This window comes from Schistocerca piceifrons, chromosome 3, assembly GCF_021461385.2.
Source record: "Schistocerca piceifrons isolate TAMUIC-IGC-003096 chromosome 3, iqSchPice1.1, whole genome shotgun sequence".
Lineage (NCBI taxonomy): Eukaryota > Metazoa > Arthropoda > Insecta > Orthoptera > Acrididae > Schistocerca > Schistocerca piceifrons.
Genome location: NC_060140.1, coordinates 958,934,700 through 958,957,921, shown reverse-complemented (window position 1 = coordinate 958,957,921; position 23,222 = coordinate 958,934,700). Strand labels below are relative to the sequence as shown.

The 23,222-nt window shown below is 41.1% G+C and overlaps 1 protein-coding gene across 1 annotated transcript in view; it reads left to right on the top strand.

The window, feature by feature from the left end:
* The window catches only part of LOC124787750 (dedicator of cytokinesis protein 1), a 413,210-nt gene that overhangs the window by 368,410 nt on the left and 21,578 nt on the right, over positions 1-23,222 (top strand). The window contains exon 32 of the mRNA XM_047254617.1: positions 14,023-14,167. Coding sequence (XP_047110573.1) covers positions 14,023-14,167 — 145 coding nt within the window. The remainder of the gene's footprint in view (positions 1-14,022; positions 14,168-23,222) is intronic.

Here is a 23,222-nt window from a genome sequence, read left to right as displayed (position 1 = left end):
AGCCCAATGGAATTAATTTGGGCACGGGTTAAAGACTGTGTGGTAGGGGAGAGGTGGGGAGGGGAGGGCGTGGAGTTCTAGGTAATGGACATTTGGATAGCAGTTACGATAGTATTATGATGTAGGCTTTTGTTTGAAGACTCGTGGTTTAAAAAATACGTTTGTCAACATAGTAATTACATACATAGTATGTGAGAACTTCCTAGCATTTATTTATTAGGAATTTGTATCCTATGAAATAAGTAGATTACTGCATTCAGTGAACTGCCCAAGGAGAAGTTAAGTGTATATACTCTGATAACTTGCAAGAATGCAGCTGGACAAATCCTTCAAGAACTCTGATATTTTGACAAGTAAGCCTGTGCCATTTTCAAAATACAAATTGGAAAATGCCTTATAATGACAGTGGGGTTGCCTGTCAAGATAATGGTGGTTATCAGTAACCATTCCCTCGAGTTTTTCACAGAAGGTAGTCAATTGTTTGCTTGTTCAGTGGATCATAAATGCGGTCTCTCATTGCAAGTTAGCTACACCCATAATGCCCATTGACAGTGAAAAATATGACAACATACTGACCAATTACTTGATAGTATTTTGCATTACTTTTTGCTACCAGTAATTCTCTTTTATACACAGTGATTTACACTTTACAGTCAAACACACATACATACGTGTATTATATACTTTTTTTAAAAAAAATTCTGTGGAGTTAAAGCAGTTGTCATGCAAATGTACTCATTTCAGTTTGTGTTTGATGTTAATCTGTGCATAAATCTGTGCACACTGTTCTACACTTTTGGAGGCAAAATTGATTCTTAGCCATTCTGTACAGCAGCTCTGGTGGTATTATGGGAAAGGCAATTTCCTCCGACACGAGTGTTGCTTGTTTATCACTTTACAGGCAGGCTGGACCTCCCTACCATTTCCTGTCTAGTTCTCTCATGTAGGGAGACAAAATTATTTAACAGAGCTTCTGTTTATATAGTAGAGTTATTTTCAGTTTATTGAGAAAAAAAGCCCCTGTAAACAATGACTGAGAAGTGCCTAATTTGTGAGTGTAGTGCTGCAGGGAATTGTAGTCAGTTGGTTGTCAATTAATGAATGACCAAAACTTACCACACTTGTCCCATCATTAACTGCATTACTGATAGACAGCAGAAATAGACATTACTGATAGATAGCATAAATCCCACTGGTAGACTGGGCTTAACTGACTGGAGTCCCTTGCCACACATCCACAATGTATCTTGCAAGGTGTGTTAATATGTCTGGTGGAACAGGATTGATCATGTTCAAATTTAGAACAGTAATTTGCTGTAATACAATGTGTGACTTATGTTGAAATATTTGAAGTTCCATAACAGCGAGGTGACATACTTGTGTTGCAAAGGAAGCCAGTTTAAGATCTTGGCCTCTTCAGATCTTGGGAGAGCAGACGCCGATGTGATTCTTTTTATGTCCCTCGTGCTACAAAAAGTACTCCAGCTATTAATAGTGGAGACAATAAAGTCAACATTGTCAAATGCATATTGCCAACACGTTACACTTAGGTGGGCTCTGCAGCTTGATACAGCTGACAGCTCCAGCTGTGGAGATTTTCTTATGTAACAAATCACTTGACAACAGCAAATAAGTGCTCACTAAATAAACTGAAAATAATGCCACTATATGAACATGAGCTGAGTGAAGTAATTTTGTCTACTCACATGAGAGAACCGGACAGGAACTGTTGGAGACTTATAGTCTCTCTATAAACTGAAAATCAAGCAGTACTCGTGGCAGGGGAAAGTGCATTTCCTGGTATAACACTGGAACTGCCACACAGGATGAGTAGGATTCAATTGCCCTTTGGCAGTGTAGGACATTGTGCAGGAATTTACATAGATTCTATCTGTATTCATATTATTAATAACATGATAATTAAATAGACACCCTAGCTGCAAACAGGCGTTAATGTACTTCATTGGGGACATGTTGAAAATGTGTGCCCCGACCGGGACTCGAACCCGGGATCTCCTGCTTACATGGCAGACGCTCTATCCATCTGTGCCCGCGGTGGCTCAGATGGATAGAGCGTCTGCCATGTAAGCAGGAGATCCTGGGTTTGAGTCCCGGTCAGGGCACACATTTTCAGCATGTCCCCAATGAAGTACATCAATGCCTGTTTGCAGCTAGGGTGTCTATTTAATTATCATTTCATTTCTAGCAAAGCTGCATGGTCATCCACGGTAACTGTTCTTTCGGGAACAGATACTACCGTAATATATATTATTAATAACACATATCTACATTCCAGCAATATGAAAAGGATACATTGCTAATCACCACATAGAGGAAGCATTGAACTGCAGACAGACACAATGAAAAGACTGCTAAATGTTTAGCTTTGAGACAAAAAAGTGCTTCAAAAGCAGAAAACTCGCACACAGCCATTTGTGTGTGTGTGTGTGTGTGTGTGTGTGTGTGTGTGTGTGTGTGTGTGTGTGTGTGCACGCGCGCGCGTGTGCGCATTCTGCTTCTGAAGAAGACTTTTTTGTGCGAAGTCTAAGAGTTTAGCAGTCTTTTGGTTGTGCCCGTGTGTGACTCAGCACTTCCTCTATGTGATGAGTAACAATATTTCCTTTTCATATTGTTGTTATTCCATCCTGGGATTTCCATTCTTTGATATCTGTATTCCATGTAGTGTTAATCACTAAACTTATTGTGTCTAGAAGTAGTTCAATTGATTTTATTGTGCATTTGGGCATTAGCACACATTTTGTAACAACAAATTGGCTGTACCAGTATTTACTCTTGTAGGCCTAATATCTGATTTAACTTTGTGCTCTTATCTTTAACCTTTATTTGAAACTACTTTTTCTGTTAAACGGTTGTTATGTTATCTAGCTGACATTGTATCTGTTACTGTATTTATAGTATGTCTTACTTTAACTATGTACAATTTGGCATTGAATTGCCCTTGTATTTATTGTAAGTTTAAATTGAAACCTGTACAATTTGACACGTTCAATATCCTTGTGATTGACTCACTAACTGGATCTACGGAACAAGAAATTAATTAATTAATTAATTAATGCATTCTGCAGAAAATAAAAACCACCAACATGTGCGCATACTGCATCACCTGTGATTCATAAGGTGAGCAGTGGAGGGGTTGGTATGACTTTGTGAACTAGCCTGTAATTGCTTTTTGTGATATACTCCGGTAGAGAGAATGGATAATTGCTCGCTCACTCTTCATTTGCAGACCTATGAAGGAGGGAAGTGCACGACCACAATCTGGGGATCTGCCTTCCCTCAAACTTCTAACCTAACCCCCCCCCCCTTTCCCTTCCACCCTGTTACACCCCCAGAACGAAATTTATACCTTAATACAGTTCTGCTGCATTTAGATGTGGTATACATATCTAATATTTATTACTAACCCACTTTATTTAACAATAAACATTAATTTTATACAGTTAAAACACTATTTTTTATAAACTGCAATTTTTTGTCCCCTGCATTCTAGTAACTATTATTCCTAAGAGACAGAATGAACAGGACTTTTCATGGTAAATTTACTGTACTTCTTTTATGTACTGGGAAACATTTTCTCCAGCAGCTGCAGTTTGTTAGAAATTCAAGAAAAGCCTAAAACTGTACCCTTTACTTTAACCCCCCCCCCCCCCCACACACACACACACACACACACACACACACACACAATCCGCTGGTCAGGATTTGTGGTATGTTGTCGATGAAACTGGTCAGGATTTTTAGTATGTTGTTGATGACACATCCCTCATTCCAGTGTGCTGTAATTTAAATTTGTGACTACGCAAATTTTTTACCCTGATTTTTCTTTGTTTACTGGACTAGGAGTATAGCTGTATTTCTGGTTTTGACCATGTCATTAGAGGCGGGGTGAAATGATGTGAGTAATATGCTTGATTCCATTCTGGATGCAAAACTGTTGGACAGCAACAGATGCAAATTGTGGTGTATTATCAGCGACAAGAACTTTTTAGATAAAAAAACAGTGGACAGGGCCTTAGTGGTATTCTCCACCATGATCTGTCACATTTTGATGATTTACAGGCAAACAGTATCAACCACAGGGCCCCATGGAATGGACATGCAATATCTGCCTGCACCTGATCCCACGACTGGGTAGGTGCGGACAATGGATGGCAGTCTTGGGACAGTGCTAGTTGCTGAGTCTGATTAGCTTGGCAGTGCTGCGCCATGTACACAAGATTCTTGTTGACCATTTGCAGATTCTTCATTTTGGAAATGCCCCTACGGCATTGATGCAAGAATCACCATATTGGGAATGCATAACCTCTGGAATCATCTCTCAACATTGATGATCGTCTTAGTTCAGTAGTAGGACACCTTTGAAAAGATGGTCATGGCATCATGTAAGGAAACTATGAAGTTCTGCAAATGGTGGCAGAGGAAGGGCCTCCAATCAGCTGGTTTGTATGAACTGACAAAGATGTCTCCAGAGTGACTCCTGCTGCAACATCTCTAGAAGCAATGGAATCGTCTTCCACCAACTGTTCCAATTGTGGTTCAGTGTAAAAGTAAACAGTCTCTTAATGGTGTACTCCTAAGTGTTCATCCAAATTTGTATTTCCATATTTTCACAATATTTTGACAATGACAAAGGATGATAAATCAGACATTCTCTTGTTTATGAAATTCATCATCAGGGCCCAAAAGTAATGATGATGACAGCACATCTGCATCCTATAAGAAAAGAGTCCAGAGTTGTAATCTCTGAGATGTCTGCTCATGCCACATTGACATATGGACAACGACTAATGATTTGTGACAAGACGAAATTGGTTGCCATACAGGAAATTGTGAAGCTTCTGGATACCATAGATAATTGTGAATGTCCTTCTCTATCAGGGAATAAATTTCATGTTCCATGGTGAGGGTCTCAGATAAGAATATCATAGGCTGTTCCAAACCATTCAGGTACTTATGCGATAGAAAAGTTCTGACCCCATGTAGCGATGTGTTCATGGCCAACACTAGAGATAAATGAGACTAATACAAGGCAAGGTAATAATCAGCTTAGAGTTGTTGCTTCAGCTTATGAAATGCTTAGCAACAGCTTGTGGACCATTGGTAAAGGACCCCTCACTTCTCCACAATCAAGTCAACAAATGTGGTGTTGGGAGATAAATCAGGCATAATACGTAACCCTGCAGATAAAAATCTGCAGATCCTTTACTTTATTTGATGCAGGAAAATGAGAAATGGGTGCCACATCATCTGATGTCAGTTTAAAGCCATCGTGGCTAAGGATGTACTGTGTACAACTAATGTAAAGATGAAAAAAATGAGCATTTTGTCAAGTAGCACTTAAATGCTGCTTGCAAAAGCATGGAAAATATCCACTTGGAAATTCAATATATGACCCTTCTGACTCTATCCTGTGACCACTATATCATCCAAATAATTGGTGCATTATGGAATACTGTCAATAGCATGTTCTGTAAATTTCTGAAATATTGCTGGAGCACTAACAATGCTGTAAGATAACATGTTGTATTGATAGATGCCATGAAAAGTATTTAATACTAGAATGGCTTTGGAAACCTCATCCAAAGGAAGCCGAAAATAAGCTTCCGAAAGAGCAAACTTGGAGAAAAGATGACCCTTGCTGACTTTGAAAGTAAGTCATCAGGATGGAGAAGGGGCACTGAGTCCACAGTCAACTTAGCATCTACCATTTTTTTGAAGTACCCACTAAAATGAATGCACCACCTGGTTTCTGAATATGTCTAAAATTAATTCCCATCTGCTATAAGGAATTGAAGATAACACTTTTCACTCCTCTAAGCGATGCTAATGCATTTCTACTTAAACCTCATTCCAAAAGGCTAAAAGTGTTGGGTGGGCTTGGGAAAATTTTGGAACTACTGACTCTTTTAATGTAATGTAAGCAAAAAAATTAGAAAGCAGTCTCAGGCCTGTAGAAAGGAAGGGTGCTTATTGGGACACAAATATGACACTTTTGCAAAGGAAATGGTATTCTAAATTACCTTAACTGAGAGTTAGTGAGAAAACCCAAAGGCTGAATAAGCATCTGGGCCAAAAATATTTTCCATCTAGGTTTCTGGTACTATAAAGAAAGGAATTGTTTTGGTTACTTGCTTATACATTAATTCCAGAACTATATGGTCAAGTAACAGTAAGTTCACAGCTTAACTGCCAGAGATTTTAAGAGTGGAGAATGCATTCAGAGATACAAAGTCTGATTAATAATTGAGACCGAGGCCCCTATATCAGAAAGGACTAAAATGGGAATACCACGAACTGTTGCTGACAGCATAAGATGGTGTTGTACTATCCTTACATCTGTAATATTGTTTATTTCCATCAGTGCACTAGATTGCTGATAGTATGGCTGGCTTTGAAAAACATCTGCTATGTGACCCTGGTGAAACCAGTGCTGACATACATCATTATAATGTAGGCAAGTACATCTAGCCTGTGAAGAAAAACAGTCAAGATAACTGGGCAGTATGCAAAAATTTCACCTAAGTCAGGTGGAGAAACTGTTACGGAACTGGGATTCATTTCAGTCTAGTCAAATGGGAGCCCCTCCACTGCCACCTGGACTGCACAGCGTTACTGCAGTTTCAGTATCAGCCAGACTAGGTCGTGCAGCATTTGCCAATTGAGTTGACAGTACTGATATCACAACACCATGGAAATGGTAACCTGAGCTGCTTGAGAAATCTCAAAAGCTCTAACAGTATGCAAAACTTCAGCTAAAGCAGGATATGACTGCTGTAAAGCTTAAAGTGAGCCTGAGGTATCTGCGCCAGTGGAATAGAAAGGCAGAAAACACAAGTTCAAAAACAATCTATCGGACTCATTAAAACGAAACAATAATACAATATCCAAAAGAACAACCGACTCGATCCAACTGCGGATCGACACGATAACAAAGAACAATAATAATAAAAAATACCCATCTCTTCACAGGGAGCAAACACAAACAGTTCTGCAACATCAAGAGGTTCATCAACTGTACCAAGAGATTGGCCAGCTCTGGCCACGGCTGCCAGGTCAGCAACTCTGAGCGGTGCTTCTAACTGCCTTTTTCCAGTAGTGCGCCACCTTATAAAGCTGGAACTATTTGTGAACACATGCCTGGTGTAGCTAAGTAGTCCCTAGGCTAGCTGCAACCTCTGGTGAAGCTGTTCTGCAGGCTCCATGACTGGGTAGTGGTCCCTGGCGGTTGTTGGAGGAGACCTGGTGGTGTGTTGTGGCCACCAGTAAGTCTTTCTTTTGACAACACGTATGACGTAGGTTTTCCTGGTGAATATACACCCTGTGATGCATGCATCCCGTGGCGGTTGGACATAAAGTGTGTTGCCGATGTAGTAAGCGCTACAATGTCTGAAGTGCCGGGCCACAGCAGACCCTCCACCCCCAGGGGGGAGTGGAAGGCTCATGTCAATGTCAGGCACTGAGGCCGTGGGCGAAAGGAGACCGGGAGGGGGGGGGGGGGGGCGGTCGCTGGTGCAGGATCCACCTCCATGGACGTAGGGCCCTCTGCTGGAGAGCCCGCACAGGGTGTGAACTGTGGGGGCAGTGGGCGGTCGGGCGGGGAGAGGAGCACTGTCAGCCACAAGGGCCGACAGCCCTGGAGACGGTGGTGGACCACGCCGGGAGTGAAGCTGGTTGGTACGCTTCCGGCACACTGTGCCATTGTCAAGGGTGACTGCCGCCATAGCACGGCCGATGAGCGGGGACCCACTGGGGACGATGCCGGCTAAACACCAGTGCCCAGACCGGATCCTGTAGAGAATAACGGGACCGTGTCGAATGCGGAGGAGCTGGGCGAGGAGAAGACGGAGACAAGGGGGACTGTTGAGAATGGCCGTGAAGTTTTACAGCTGGGGATGATCCTTCCTGAGCAGTGGATTGGCAGGAGGAAAGAAAGATGGTAAGGGTATCATCCAGGGAGTGTTGGGGATACAATTTCAACATCTGGACTTTTGACTGTCCGGAAAAACTGTTTGGCTAATCCGTTAGATGAAGGATGAAAGGAAGCAGTATGAATCTACTGGATGCCCTGGGAGGTGCAGAAGGAGGTAAATTCAGAAGATTTAAATTGAGGGCTGTTGCCGGTCACAAACGTCTCCGGAAGGCCCTCAGTGGCAAATATGCAGGAAAGAGTTTGGATGGTATGGGTGGAGGTCACGGAGGACGTGCGACGGACATAAGGAAACCCACTGCCAGCGTCCACAAGGGTAAACCAGGAGGAGCCGAGGATTGGGCCCGTGAAATCGAAGTGCAAACGAGACCGAGGAGAAGTAGCAGGAGGCCACGGGAACAGGCGGCGAGGAGACGCCGACTGGTGCTGTTGACGAGAGGGACACAAGGCAACCGTGCGGGCGATGGCAGCGTCCGGCCCCCTCCAGTAGACGTGCAGGCAGGCAAGCCATTTCGTCTGGACAATCCCCCAATGACCAGTGTGCTGGAGCTCTGAAACCCACTGGTGGAGGGAGGGTGGCAGCACCACCTGCCAGCGATCGTGATCACCCGAGATGAGGAGGAGCCCATCTCTGACAGACAGGTCCTGGCGGCGGTGCCAGTAGCCCGGGCCTCTGCCTGCAGCAGCTGATGACGGCCTGACGGCCACCCGTGCTGAACGTGGTGCATCAGCACCTGGAGCGTCGGGTCCTCTGCCGTGTCACTAGCTTGGCATCCAGTGGCAAATCGATGACTGCCGCAGCAGCGACGACATCCAGATGGGAACTGGCAACCGGGCAGCATCGAACTCGGGGTCAGCACCCACTGGGAGATGAGAGAGAAGATCCGCATTGGCATCGGGAGCTGTGGCCCAAAAATGGATGTCGTAGGAAGCAAGGAATAATGCCCAGCACTGGAGGCGGCGAGCAGTCCTCTTGGGGATGGCAGCTGTAGTGCTAAACAACAAGATCAGAAGCTTGTGATCGTTGTATAAGGTGAAGCGATGGCCGTAGATGAAATTGTGGAGTTTCTTAAACCCAAAGATGATAGCCGAGGCCTCCTTCTCAATTTGGCTGTAGTTATGATGAGCCGGGGATAGTGTTTTGGAGATGAAAGCCACCAGGCACTCGACTCTGTCAGTGATGTGAGACAAGACAGCCCCCACACCGCAGTCTGATGCATCGGCAGGCAAGATGAGAGGCTCGTTGAGGTCATAAGGGACAAGGCAAGCTGGCATCAGGAGAGAAGACTTCAGACAGTGGAAAGCTCTATCACAAGCTGGCAACCATTCTCGGGGAACATTCTTACAGAGGAGGGAGTGAAGGGTTTCCACCAGAGCTGCGGCATGTGGGATGAAATGGCGGTAGTAATGGAGATGACCCAGGACTGACTCGAGCTGGAAGATGTCCTTCGGGGGTGAACCCAGCTGGTGGTGGGAATCCCCATCAGTGACGGTCTCGGAGGAGACCGTATCCACTTGAAAAGGGAGAGGAGAGCCGTTCAACCGTACAGTCAGAGTGATCACTGCCATCGTGTGTGGAAAAACCGACTGTACGGAGGAAATCTCATCCGACACAGAGTTGGAGGCGTCGACAGCAGTGTGGTCCACGGCCATCAGTGGAGATGACCGACAAACGTCGGCTCTGTGACCCTACTTTCCGTAGATCAAACTGGTCACCCTGCAGAAGTGACAACCTTGCCTCTGATATGTGACAGAGCATTGACTACATGAGGGCAACTGTTGCTGCTGATGCCGCTGCAGCTGCCAATTGCACAGGTGAGGATCAGCGCCCTGGTCCTGGAGGGCAGGTGTGGCCTCAGGAGGGGCCCCCGGCACCGCTGCAGCAGCTGCGGTGATGGGAACCGGCAATGCAAGGTGCGGGCTGTGAAGACCTGCACCGGGGACTGCAGTGTGGAAGCAGAGGGAAAGGACTGCTCGTGAGTGTGGATAGTGGATAATCGGGTGTCTAAAGAGGGATCTTTCAGCTTCAGAAGATCGGTCCGTAATGTATCGTCGGGGGCGTGGACAAGAATCACATCAAGAATGAGTGCCGAACCGTAAGACTGCTTGCAATGGGGGTTGCCACAGAAAAAATGAGTCACGCGGGAGAGACCTTGCAGTATAGCAATCCATTCCCTGTGTGACTGTGTGGGAAGCATCTGACAACAGAACAACTTGTGATGTGCCGCCACCACGTGGACCTGAGAGTCAAAATAATCCAATAGGCTAGAGGCCAATCCCTCGTAGGAGAGAGCATGAGGTTCCGTATAGTGATGCAACTGTTGCAGAAGGTGATAAAGTTCTGGGCCCACATAGGTGAGGAAAAATGCGCGATGCCGAACGTCACCAGTGACATCGTGAGCAATAAATTGTTGCTCCAAATGAGCCACGTAGTTGCCCCGAGGTTCAATGGATTTGCCAAACGTCAGAAACACGGGGGGCGCAGCACAGAGCCCCGGAAGTGGGGAAGTCGGGTAGGACCCCTGCCTTGGCACCTCGACAGGAGGGGTGGACATCGACTGTAAACGCTGAATAACCTCGACATACTGGGGCGTCGGTCAAATGCCATTAGTGCTGATAAGATGGCCGAGGTAGGTCACCTGAGGAACAAAAAGACATTCCTCCTTGTTGCAATGTAAGCTGGCACCCTGAAGAACCTGGAAAGCCATCTGTCATAGCAGACAACAACCGAGCAAACGTTGGAAACTCATAAACCAGCTCGTCGTCACTGAAGTATCTGTGCTAGCAGAATAGAGACAGAAAACACAAGTCCGAAACCAATTTATTGGACTCACCAAATAATACAATATCCAAAAGAACAACCGACTCGATCCCAACTGCGGATCTACACAATTACAAAATAACAAAGGATAATAATAATAAAAAAGACCCATCTCTTCACGGGGAGTGAACACACAAAGTTCTGCAAAGTCAAGAGGATCGTTGACTATACCGAGAGATCAGCCAGTTAGAAGAGGCGTCTGGCCGTGGCTGCTGGGGCGACAGCTCTGTATCCTTCCGAGCAGTGCACCAAACTGCCTTTCGCCAGCAGTGCGCTGCCTTATAAAGCCTGTTGGCAGATGTATATGCCAGAACTATTTGCGATTATGTGCCTGGCACAGCAGAGTAGTTCCTAGCCTAGCTGCAACCTCTGGTGAAGCTGTTCTGCAGGCTCTGCAAATGGGTAGCGATCACTGGCAGTCGTCGGTGGAGATCTGGTGGTGTGTCGTGTTGTGGCTGCCGGTAAGTCTTTGTTTAGACAACACAGACGATGTAGGTTATCCTGGTGAATATACACCCTGTGATGCGGGCATCCCACAATGACTGGACGTAAAGTGGAACGCCGATGCAGTGGGTGCTACTATGATGTCCAAAGTGTGCAGCCACAGCAAAGCCCTTCACTGTCCACTGCTTATCTGATTACCACATCACATATTAATGATTTTGCATATGCTAGTCCTCAAGAACAATGTAAAAGTGTGTTTTTTACCAAGGCATTGTAGGTTTGCTATCCGTGATGCATAACTGAGCAATTTTGTCCTACAGTGTTGAAGCGGTTCTAAATGAGCAGTCACCAAATGCATTTTTGTACCAAAATGTTAACTCAGGAGAGAGTGTCAGCACTGCTGGGTCAGACAATGGGACCAATTTTTGCACAAGATGATAGAGCTGTGGGTTTGTTGATAATAGAAAGACCCACTGTTGCCCAGGGCACTTAAGGTCACTTGCCTGGAAATGAAGTGCTAAACGCTTTTGATACACTTGCCAGTGATCTTGAGCTTCATCAATTGGCTAGAAAGTCGGAAGTGCTGGAAGTAATTGTAGATGAGTCAGATATGTCAGCTACTGCATGAGCTTGTGCTGCTGTTTGAACTGTTGTTTCCAGAGCTGGCATACAATACACTTAGCTTTCCACTCTTATTATCTCATCCATGATGTTTTGGCAGTAATCTCCATCTTGCATATTATCCTGTCTTCCACTTTTAAGCTCTCAAGTATTCAAATGCGTTTCGGTGCGGTCCCCAACAATCAGTCTTAGCAGATAGAGGAACAACTAGCTCAGAAGTGAAGTCCATATGTAAAATGGAAAAAGCACAATCCTTACGCAAGTTTTCTCAGTGTGCCAACATGCATTACACATTAAAATATGCTAGCCTAACTATTAAAGCAAAAACACACATGGCATAACGAACATTCTTAAAACAGAATCAATTTAACAACTATACCATTGTATTTTAGTTTGTTATTTGTGCTGTCAAGTGATATAACTTGCATAAGGGTTGCAGTTTTTCCATTTCACATATGGACTTTCGCCTTGGATAATTGTGCCCCTGCCTACTGAGATTGAGCAAAACTCTTGTTATAACAATGAAGACAATCGATTATTGATAAAATTATTTAATTGGACAGATAAAAAATCTACTCACCAAGCGGTAGCAGAGCACGCACATAAAAAGACTGTTGTGATTGGCAAGCTTTCGGAGCCAGTGGCTCCTTCTTCAAGCAGAAGGGTTGAAGTGGAAGGAAGAAGGGCGAAGGAAAAGGCCTGGAGAGGTCTAGGAAAAGGGATAGATTTCGGGAAAGTCACCCAGAACAGCAGGTCAGGGGAGACATACCATACGTGATGAGAAGAAAAGACATTGTTGGGGTCTGCATCGGATGAGATTTGAAAACCTGTAAGCTCAAAGGTGGAAGACACGGTAATATGTAAGACAGAGATTACGACTAAAACATTGTGCATGAGTTAAGAAGAGTGAAAAGCTAAGTGCGTGATATCCCTGCCACTGATGATGTATGGAATGTCTCGTGCTATAAAAATAACTATTTGTGTTGTGATGTAGCTGTGTATGGCTCAGATGAGTGACTTCACTTAACTGCTGGAACAGCATAATGAAATAAACTATTTCAAAATAAAAGCACAAACTACACAGGAAAAATACTTTCATCAACTACCTGTGTGTATCATTATGTGCATAATGGATTGAAAATGAAGCACAAATCATAAGACAGGGGATTTACTGTCATTTGGTTTACCACAGTTTGTCTTGACAAATGCATTATAATTGAAGGTGACTTTTGTTTGACGTTGCAGATATTCTGTATAAAGTACTTTGTGTACATAATTTGTGCTGCACCAGATTTCAGCAAATTCCTGAAGCACACAAAAGTGCATCTGTATCTTAGTTTTCCTTACTGCCCCAAGAATAAGCTACACTCTTATCTAAAGCTACACTTATGACTTATTTTGATTTTCTTTATCCACATCTTTTATACTTACCTCACTGTAGCAACGTAATACCATGCATAAACTGTAATTTTAAGTTAATTTCAGTTTCATACAGTATGGCTAACCATTCAGCCTTGTTCAAACTCCAGCAGTTTGTCTTGTGGAATGTTTGCTGTAGGTGAGGCATAGTGGTGCATTGTGCTATGTTTATGGCCAGCAGAATGATATATTCAGCATTGAGTGTTCTTTTCGTGTTTGTCTAATGTAATCCTTCAGAAAGTGCTACCCAACCCATCCACATATTTTTACAATAGTTAGTGTAAATATTAGTGTATTTGTGATTAGTTCTGTTTAGCAATAAACAACAGGCAACCAGGAATTTCCATTATTGTTATGTATTTAGTTTCTCTTTGACATAAATCATGTCACTTTCAGTATTTTACAAACAAGTTTAAGACAGTGTGAAATTCCTCTAATTATGCTTAAGATAGCATTGTAGGCTGTACTTTTTATGGTAACAAATGCTTCGCAAATTTTGACCATTAGACTGGACATTAACTCATAGTTTCAATAACCTCCATTGTGTTGTCTGTAATTGCCTGTGAGTGTTTTGTAACAAATAAATGTAAGTGTGTAAAGTTAATAAATTCTCTCTCTAACTGCTCCCCTCAACCAACAATCTAACTGTTTTTGTGTGCCTGTGTGGTTTACTCTCTTATGTAATCAACTTTGTTGACCTCATGTAGTTCACATCATTCTGTGTTGTGCTTTTACTCACGATGTGTAAAATATGCATTCTTTGTTCAAGCTCACACCAAAACGTCCTTTACGGTCAGAGGTAGAAAGAGAAAGAAGATTAAGCCGACCATCTAGTGGTCAATTTGTACCAGGAAAATTTGGTACAAGCTACAAATTTAATAGTTCTGGAACTAGTAGCAATCGTGATTCAGTGGGTATGTTAAAATATATATTGTTATTATTATTATTATTTGTCTCTTCTTACTCTTCCCAGTCTTCGATCTGTCTCATGGCTGTAGCTGTTATTAATTATTTCCTCATTGTTGTTCCCTTCAGACTTTTTCATAGTGATTTGATTTCTGCCCACTCATGTACATTACAGCAAATGTATTTGTAACTTACTGTTGGATTTTTGGATAGACATCAGTTACATGAAAAACTGATGCTTAATTTTGAGTTTTTGGAGCTCAAGATTCCTGCCTCAGATAACTTATTAGAAGAAAGCAGAAGACAAAAGTATTTGGTACTCTGACAAACAGAGGCCATAAGTGACTTTGAAGATTCTATCACTTGTAAATTAAGTTGCTGTGATTGTTAAATAGAAAATTTCTATCTGTTGAAACACAGATAAAGATACTTCTGCTTGCTCTTATTTTTTGGTATTCAACCTTCATTTGCAAATGAAACCAAAATGGATTATTCTTGTTCAACTACATTTACATCTTTCTGTACATGACATCAGAATTCATTTTCTCATGGTTCTATGAAACATTCTTCAACGTCTAGAATAATTCCTTTACACTGCAGTAATGTGTTTGTTGAATGAAACATTATAACAGATTAATACTGTATTCGAGATGCAGACTCAGTTTATGTCTCTCAGCTTTCACATGGTTTAGTTTTAATGTTAGAAAATATCATTCCTCAATGATGTTGCTATTTCTCTATAGACAAATTATAAATAAGATATCGGCAAAGTTTTGGGTCATCTTAGCAGTTGCATATGTTTTACACATGCATCTTGGTTTTTGACTGTCTCATGTCTTCACATACTGTTGAGGAATGTTTTCAAAACAGTATATTACTTCTTCACAAAGCATGCACTTTTTTGACTACACTAATGCACTTTAACCTCAGCTGTTAGAATTGTAGAATCGCCTTAAAATATCATTCTGGTTAAGAATTAAAGTATGCCAATGAAATAGCATTGTGCAAGGTCAAATACAGCGGACAGTTAAGTGCATCTGAGTTTGCATGGTGTGACATCAAGAACAAGAACAAGAAGAAAGAGATTTTTTTTTTAAAGTGGGAATGTGACCTTCCTGTCAAAGTTGTGTCTTAACACTCAGGTTTGAGATGATGGAGTCTTCTGTCATCTCTTGTAAAATCCTTGCAAGAATGGCAAATTTCTACTAATATCATACTGTGCTGAGGATTCTCTGCATACAGTTTGGTTTGCCTATTGGTGTCTGTCACTATATCAACCTCTCCAGAAGCCCTTTAGTACAGACCTTTTTCAAGTCTCCACTGTGTTGATATTTTGCTCATACATCAATCTATACTTCCAGTGTCATTGATATATATTTCACAGTCAAATATTTGACCTCCAACTGTGTAACACATTTTTCACTTTTTGATGAATGTTTCCTATCATCTCATTTCTATAAGTAACCAATCAATAACACTAGTGTTGTGGTGAACATCATAAAGAACAGCAGTTAGTGTTGCAGATAGTTGTCACTCAAACATATGGGAATAGAGAATTTATGCAGTAAAGATACCTGCGTGAATTCTACAATAAATTAAAATACAACATAAACTGTGCGTGCCTGGTGGAGTAACCTTCACAACTTTACCACTGAAATAAGAACACAAAAGAAATTCATAAACTGTTTCAAAAATATTGAATGAATGTTTACACTTCCAGTCACATTAATGAATAGATATACTAAAAGCTTTCTATGCTATATCTGACAGTGACTCAAGATAGTGAATGTATCTGGTTGATTCTCTGCTCTGTAACTTTGTTTCTTAATGTGGCACAAAACAAGCAGCACAGGGTCCGTGTAACAGCAAACGCTGTTACCAAAAGCATTCAGGTTGACATTTTGATTTTTTAAGACTTTTTCACAGTGTCTTCAGTGTGCACCCCAGATTAGAAATCCACTCAAGCATCTATCTCAGTGCTTATATATGTGCATGTGTAAAATGCATGACCTACAGCTACCTTAATATGTGAAACAGAAATTAATTCTATATAAATTTGGCCACCCTCTGCATATAGAGCTCTGACATTGTGATTAACCGTTCCAGATTGTCTAACAAAAAATATTTTTTGTGAGCAACAAGGATAACTCTGTGCCTAAATATATAATTAAAAAAAACGAACTGCATTATACATAAATTGAAATCTGCTGTTAAGATATTTAGTGAGATAGCAAAATAAATAAGTCCAATAGACTATTTAAATTCTCTTGTAGGGCACATATGAGCAGCTGGGTATGCCAGAGATTAGTCTGTGTCATTAAAAGAATAAATGAATGGTAGCAAAACTATTATATAAAATACTGAATTTGCATCTCATGTTACATCCATTTAACTGCACAAAATATAATTACCTGAGCTGGAACTTTTGAAATCATAATCCCTTCTTGCAGAGATCAGAAAGAAGATGAAAAGATTTCAAAGAAGAATATTGGAAATTCTTTTTAATACTGTGAAAAGAACAGCACATCATTGCCCTATTCTTCTCCTTTTTTGTCTTTTTCTGCCGTATCTGACTACTAACTGTTTTTATGTATGTATTGTAATGTCTGCCTGGCTCGCCCCTTTTGCAGGTTTCACCTTTAATGCCCAGAGTGGTCATATTAGCCTCTTTAAGATGTTTTTGTTCATTGGTGTGCATTACATTTATTCCATGTACTCCCAGTCTTCAGCTATTTTCCTTTTGATGCAATAATTAACTGTTGTTCATATTATTGTGATGTGAACAAACAACAATGGAATATCAAGTGCATGGCACTTATTCATAGACAACTATATAATCAAACATATAATATTTTGAAATGTACTTTAACAGCGGCACACAGATTACCAGGAAGGACAGCTGGCCAATGTCCATGGAAGAGGTAGAACTATTTATTGCAGTAATTTATGCTCAAGGTATGAGTGAGTGCAGAGTTAGAGACCTCCACATATATGGCCACACTCTTGGGGCATACCATATTATATGTAAACCATGAGCAGAAATAGATTCCTGAGGCTTGACAAGAAACCTATATGCTCTGTATGTTTTGCGAAGGTTTCTGCTGATTGGAACAAATTCATAAAAACTTCACTCTATGTTACAAATCTGGATCTGATATAATAAATTAATTGCTACTTATCATATAGCGGAGATGCTGAGTCGAAAATGAACAGGCAAAACAATGAGATTGTGAAACAAGTAAGCCTTCAGGCAAAAAGGCCTTCATCAGAATTCACACACACACACACACACACACACACACACACACACACACACACACACACACACACACACACACACACACACACACAGAGAGAGAGAGAGAGAGAGAGAGAGAGAGAGAGAGTGTACCGCAGTCTCTGGCTGCTGAGGCCAGACTGCAGCCAAAGGCTGTTGTTGTTGTTGTGTGTGTGTGTGTGTGTGTGTGTGTGTGTGTGTGTGTGTGTGTGTGAAGGGATTTTTGGCTGTTACTTTTTTAACAGTCTTTTTGTTGTGCCTATCTGCGACTCAGCATCTACATCTACATCTTCATGGGTACTCTACAAATTACAATATCAAGTCAGTTACACTCTCTCCCTACTCCAAAAGAGGACGGACAAGTGTAGTGTAGGCAGTCTCTTTAGTAGATCTGTTGCATCTTCTAAGTGTTCTGCCAATAGCACAGTCTTTGGTTCACCTTCCTCACAACATTTTCTGTGTGTTCTTTCCAATTTAAGTTGTTCATAATTGTAATGTTGTTGTGGTCTTCAGTCCTGAGACTGGTTTGATGCAGCTCTCCATGCTACTCTGTCCTGTGCAAGCCTCTTCATCTCCCAGTACTTACTGCAACCTACGTCCTTCTGAATCTGCTTAGTGTATTCATCTCTTGGTCTCCCTCTATTATTTTTACCCTCTACACTGCCCTCCAATGCTAAATTTGTGATCCCTTGATGCCTCAGAACATGTCCTACCAACCGGTCCCTTCTTCTTGTCAAGTTGTGCCACAAACTCCTCTTCTCCCCAATCCTATTCAATACCTCCTCATTAGTTATGTGATCTACCCATCTAATCTTCAGCATTCTTCTGTAGCACCACATTTTGAAAGCTTCTATTCTCTTCTTGTCCAAACTATTTATCGTCCATGTTTCACTTCCATACATGGCTACACTCCATACAAATACTTTCAGAAAAGACTTCCCGACACTTAAATCAACACTCGATGTTAACAAATTTCTCTTCTTCAGAAACACTTTTCCTACCATTGCCTGTCTACATTTTATATCCTCTCTACTTCGACCATCATCAGTTATTTTGCTCCCCAAATAGCAAAACTCCTATACTACTTTAAGTGTCTCATTTCCTAATCTAATTCCCTCAGCATCACCCGACTTAATTCGACTACATTCCATTATCCTCGTTTTGCTTTTGTTGATGTTCATCTTATATCCTCCTTTCAAGACACTATCCATTCCATTCAACTGCTCTTCCAAGTCCTTTGCTGTCTCTGACAGAATTACATCATCATCAGCGAACCTCAAAATTTTTATTTCTTCTCCCTGGATTTTAATACCTACTCCGAATTCTTCTTTTGTTTCCTTTACTGCTTGCTCAATATACAGATTGAATAACATCGGGGAGAGGCTACAACCCTGTCTCACTCCCTTCCCAACCGCTGCTTCCCTTTCATGTCCCTCGACTCTTATAACTGCCATCTGCTTTCTGTGCAAATTGTAAATAGCCTTTCGCTCCCTGTATTTTACCCCTGCCACCTTTAGAATTTGAAAGAGAGAATTCCTGTCAACATTGTCAAAAGCTTTCTCTAAGTCTACAAATGCTAGAAACGTAGGTTTGCCTTTCCTTAATCTTTCTTCTAAGATAAGTCGTAAGGTCAGTATTGCCTCACGTGTTCCAATATTTCTGCGGAATCCAAACTGATCTTCCCCAAGGTTGGCTTCTACTACTTTTTCCATTCGTCTGTAAAGAATTTGTGTTAGTATTTTGCAGCTGTGATTTATTAAACTGATAGTTCGGTAATTTTCACATCTGTCAACACCTGCTTTCTTTGGGATTGGAATTATTATATTCTTCTTGAAGTCTGAGGGTATTTCGCCTGTCTCATACATCTTGCTCACCAGATGGTAGAGTTTTGTCAGGACTGGCTCTCCCAAGGCCGTCAGTAGTTCTAATGGAATGTTGTCTACTCCCGGGGCCTTGTTTCGACTCAGGTCGAATACCTAAGTATTTAATTGAATTTACAGCCTTGATATATATTCCCCTTAGTACTCATGTGGATGACTTCACTCTTTTCATTATTTATGTTCAATTACCAATTATCACACCGTACAGATACCTTTTCGAAATCATTTTGCCATATGTTTTGATCTTCTGATGACTTAACTAGTGATAAACAACAGCTTCATCTGCAAGCAACCTAAGATGGCTGGTCAGATTCTCTTGTAAATCGTGTATATACATAGGGAACACAAGAGGGTCTATAAAACTATCTTGTAGAATGCCAGAAATCACTTCTGTTCTACTCAATGACTATTTGTCATATACTATAAACTGTGACCTCTCTAGCAGGGTATCATGAATCCAGTCTCATAACTGAGACGATATTCCATAAGTATGCAATTTGACTGCAAGCCACTTTTGTGGTACAGTGTCAAAAGTGTTCTGGAAATTAGAAATAGGGATTCAGTTTGAAATCCCTTGTCAATAGCACTCAACACTTCGTGTGAGTAAAGAGTTAGTTGTAATTCACATGAATTATGCTTTCTAATTGCGTGTTGATTGTTTGTTAATAGACCATTGTGTTCAAGGTAATTCATAACGTTCAAATGCAATATATGTTCTAAAATCCTGCTGCATATTGACATTAACAGCAATGAACTCTGAAAGTAACCTAACTGGGATGCAATTTGGACTGAAAGACTTGCTTTTATTACGTGATTTAAGTTGCTCCGAGGATATCTACTTCTAAGTTACTCATGTTGGTAGCTGTTGTTGATTTGAGTTCTGGAATATTTACTTTGTCTTTTAGGAGGAAGAAATTTTGGAAAGCTGTGTTCAGTAACTCTGCTTTGGCAACACTGTTATCAATAGTATTTCCATTGATCATGCAGAGAAGGCACGACTGTGTCTTGCCGCTAGCATATTTTACACTACTTGTATTTGCTGCCATGTTTTCAGATGAAGTTTCAGTGTGGAAACTATCATAAGCACTTCACATTGAAGTTGGTGCTAAATTTTGAGCTTCTGTAAAAGATTGCCAATCTTGGAGATTTGAATTCATTCAAATTTGGCTTGCTTTTATCATTGTTTCTGCAGTAGTGTTCCAACCCATTCTGTGTGCCAAGGGGGATCAGTTCCATCATTTGTTAATTTATTTGATGTATGTCTCTCTATTGCTGTTCCTACTATTTATTTGAATACAAGCAACATGTGGTCTACACTTATAGTTTTAATTTGGAAGGAGTGGAGATTGTCTCTCAGGAAGGCGTCAAGTGTATACTTACGTGCTTTTGTGCATAGGTAATTTTTTATTTATTTTTGCAAGATTTTGAAGTTAGAGTTTTCATTCTTGCTGTGACAACACTGTGGTCACTAATTCCTGTATCCATTTTGATGCTTGTAATTAGCTCAGGATTATTTTGTTGCTAAGAGGCCAATTGTGTTTTGACAACTGTTTACTCTTCGAGAGGGCTCGTGAACTAACTGCTTTAAATAATTTTTGTAGAATGCATTTACACAGTTTCGGACAATATTTTATGTGATCCTCCGGATTTAAACATGTGTTTTCACCGATATATTGAGGGTAAATTGAAGTCGACATCAACTATAATTGTGTGTGTCAGGTACATGTTTGAAATTAGACCCAAGTTTTCTTTGAATCTTTCAGCAATTGCATCATCTGAGTTGGGAAGTCGTTAAAGGGATACAGTTATTATTTTATTCTGTTTACCAAGAATGACCCATACAAACTCATAGGAACTATCTGTTTCAATTTCGCTACAACGTGAACTACTTCAACAGCATCAAACACGCCACTGCCAACTGTGTTTAGCCTATTGTGTTTGAGAATAAGTGCTTTCAATTAGTGCTTGGAGCTCTAGTGCTTTCCCAACACAGCCATGGCATTTTACAACTGTCATACCAATAGTTCCTGGATCTACGTTCATCCTTTGAGTTTGAAGCCCTTTTTGTGTTTTCTCGAGACCCTCTAAACTAAAAAACCAACCAGTCCGTGCCACACAGCCCGTTCTACTCGTGTAGCAGCCTCCTGCGTGTAGTGGACTCCTGACCTATTGACCAGAACCTGAAATCTAGCCACCCTATGATGCAATTCGAGGAATCTGCAACCTACACAGTTGCAGAACTGTTTGAGCCTTTTATTCAGACCCTCCACTCGGCTCCCTACCAGAGATCCGCAATCGGTCCTGTCGACTATGCTGAGCTCTGCTTTCATCTTGCAAGCAAGACTGACAGCCTTCACCACTTCTTACAGCCACTCAAAACCTAAGAGAATCTCTTCCACTATATGGTGAGTAGCAACTATCCTTTTCAGAATAAGTCATTGTTCCATCCTGAATCTGACATAATGATAGACAAGCAACTTTTCCTAAGTAGAACTAGGTGCCTGTTCACACAGTTCATGGCTTTGAAGCCTGACAGGTATGGACAAAAGCACTGGTTAGTTCTAGGAGTTGATGGCTAGTATATTCTCAATGGTTTCCCTTATCTTGGTAAGGATATTGTATGATCCTGTAGTGAAAGGGTTTGAGACTGTGTAGTGATGTGGCTTATGGAACCATTTCTGTCCAAATCAGAAACGTTAATATAGATAATTTCTTCACTTCCCTCAAAGTTTCCAAGAAACTGAAAGAAAAATCAACTTCCAACATAGTAATAGTAAAAAGAGCAATAGGAGAAATATCACATGCTCTGAAGTCTTTGAAGGCCCCTCTCTATTCAACAAAAATCATCAAACATCATGATATTTCCTTGACAGTCTTTCAAGGAAAGGAAGAAAAAAATGTGCTAGCGATGCATTTCCTTCATCCTACTGTTACTACAAATTTAAATTAGAAAACACTCCACAAAGAATGTAAGTTATTACAATGTGACAAAGTTTGGGGCCAGGAAATATTCAGTCAAAACCTACTCAAGAATATTTGCAGTACCCTCCTACAATATTCTTGACCTAGTAGGATTAAATGGATATCTTGTGTTCAGGGCTGTTACTGGAAAGGAGATCAGAAAAAGATATTTTATTCAACCACTTGCAAAGGAACTATGCACTGAATATGTGAAGAGTCGCTCACATATTTGGACCACGATTTTATAAAAGGATAGAAATGAAAATGAAGACAAAACAGTGCAGAAAAGTCATAAATGTCAAGTTCTTAAATCAAATGTTATAGAACTAATTCCAAGGGAATTGTTTGTAAGAAGTGGCTTGGGGAAGTGCACAAAGAAAACTCAAAGCAAATTTGTCAATTCTGTAGAAGTAGGAACTAGTTAAAATTGCTCTAAGCATGAAGAATTCAGTATTTCAGAAAGTTCTGGTTGAAAATTACAAATTATTTAGGAATAAAGGAGATGACTCAGTGAAAGTTAGAAGCACTGCGTTGTCGATAGGCACACAAACAAAAGGTACGGAGCTTGGCTAGCTTCCGGAATGCACTTTTTTTTTCTATCTGTAGGAAATATATGCACGTAAACACACACACACACACACACACACACACACACACACACACACACACACTCTCTCTCTCTCTACATCCATACACCTGTCTCCTTACATTATGCTCAGTTGACTGCCAGTCATATGCATGTTCTTTCTAGAGCTGGAAAAATGCAGTGCATTCCAAATGCTAGCGAAGCTCCATATCTTTTATTTGTGTGCCTAACAACAATGCAGCGCTTCTGCCTTTTGTCAAATAGTCTCTTTTATTCCTAAATGATTCATTTTTTCTAAGCATTTAAAAGTAAGTAAGCCACCTCATTTACTCTTGTCTGAGTTTTGTGGGTTTCAGTGA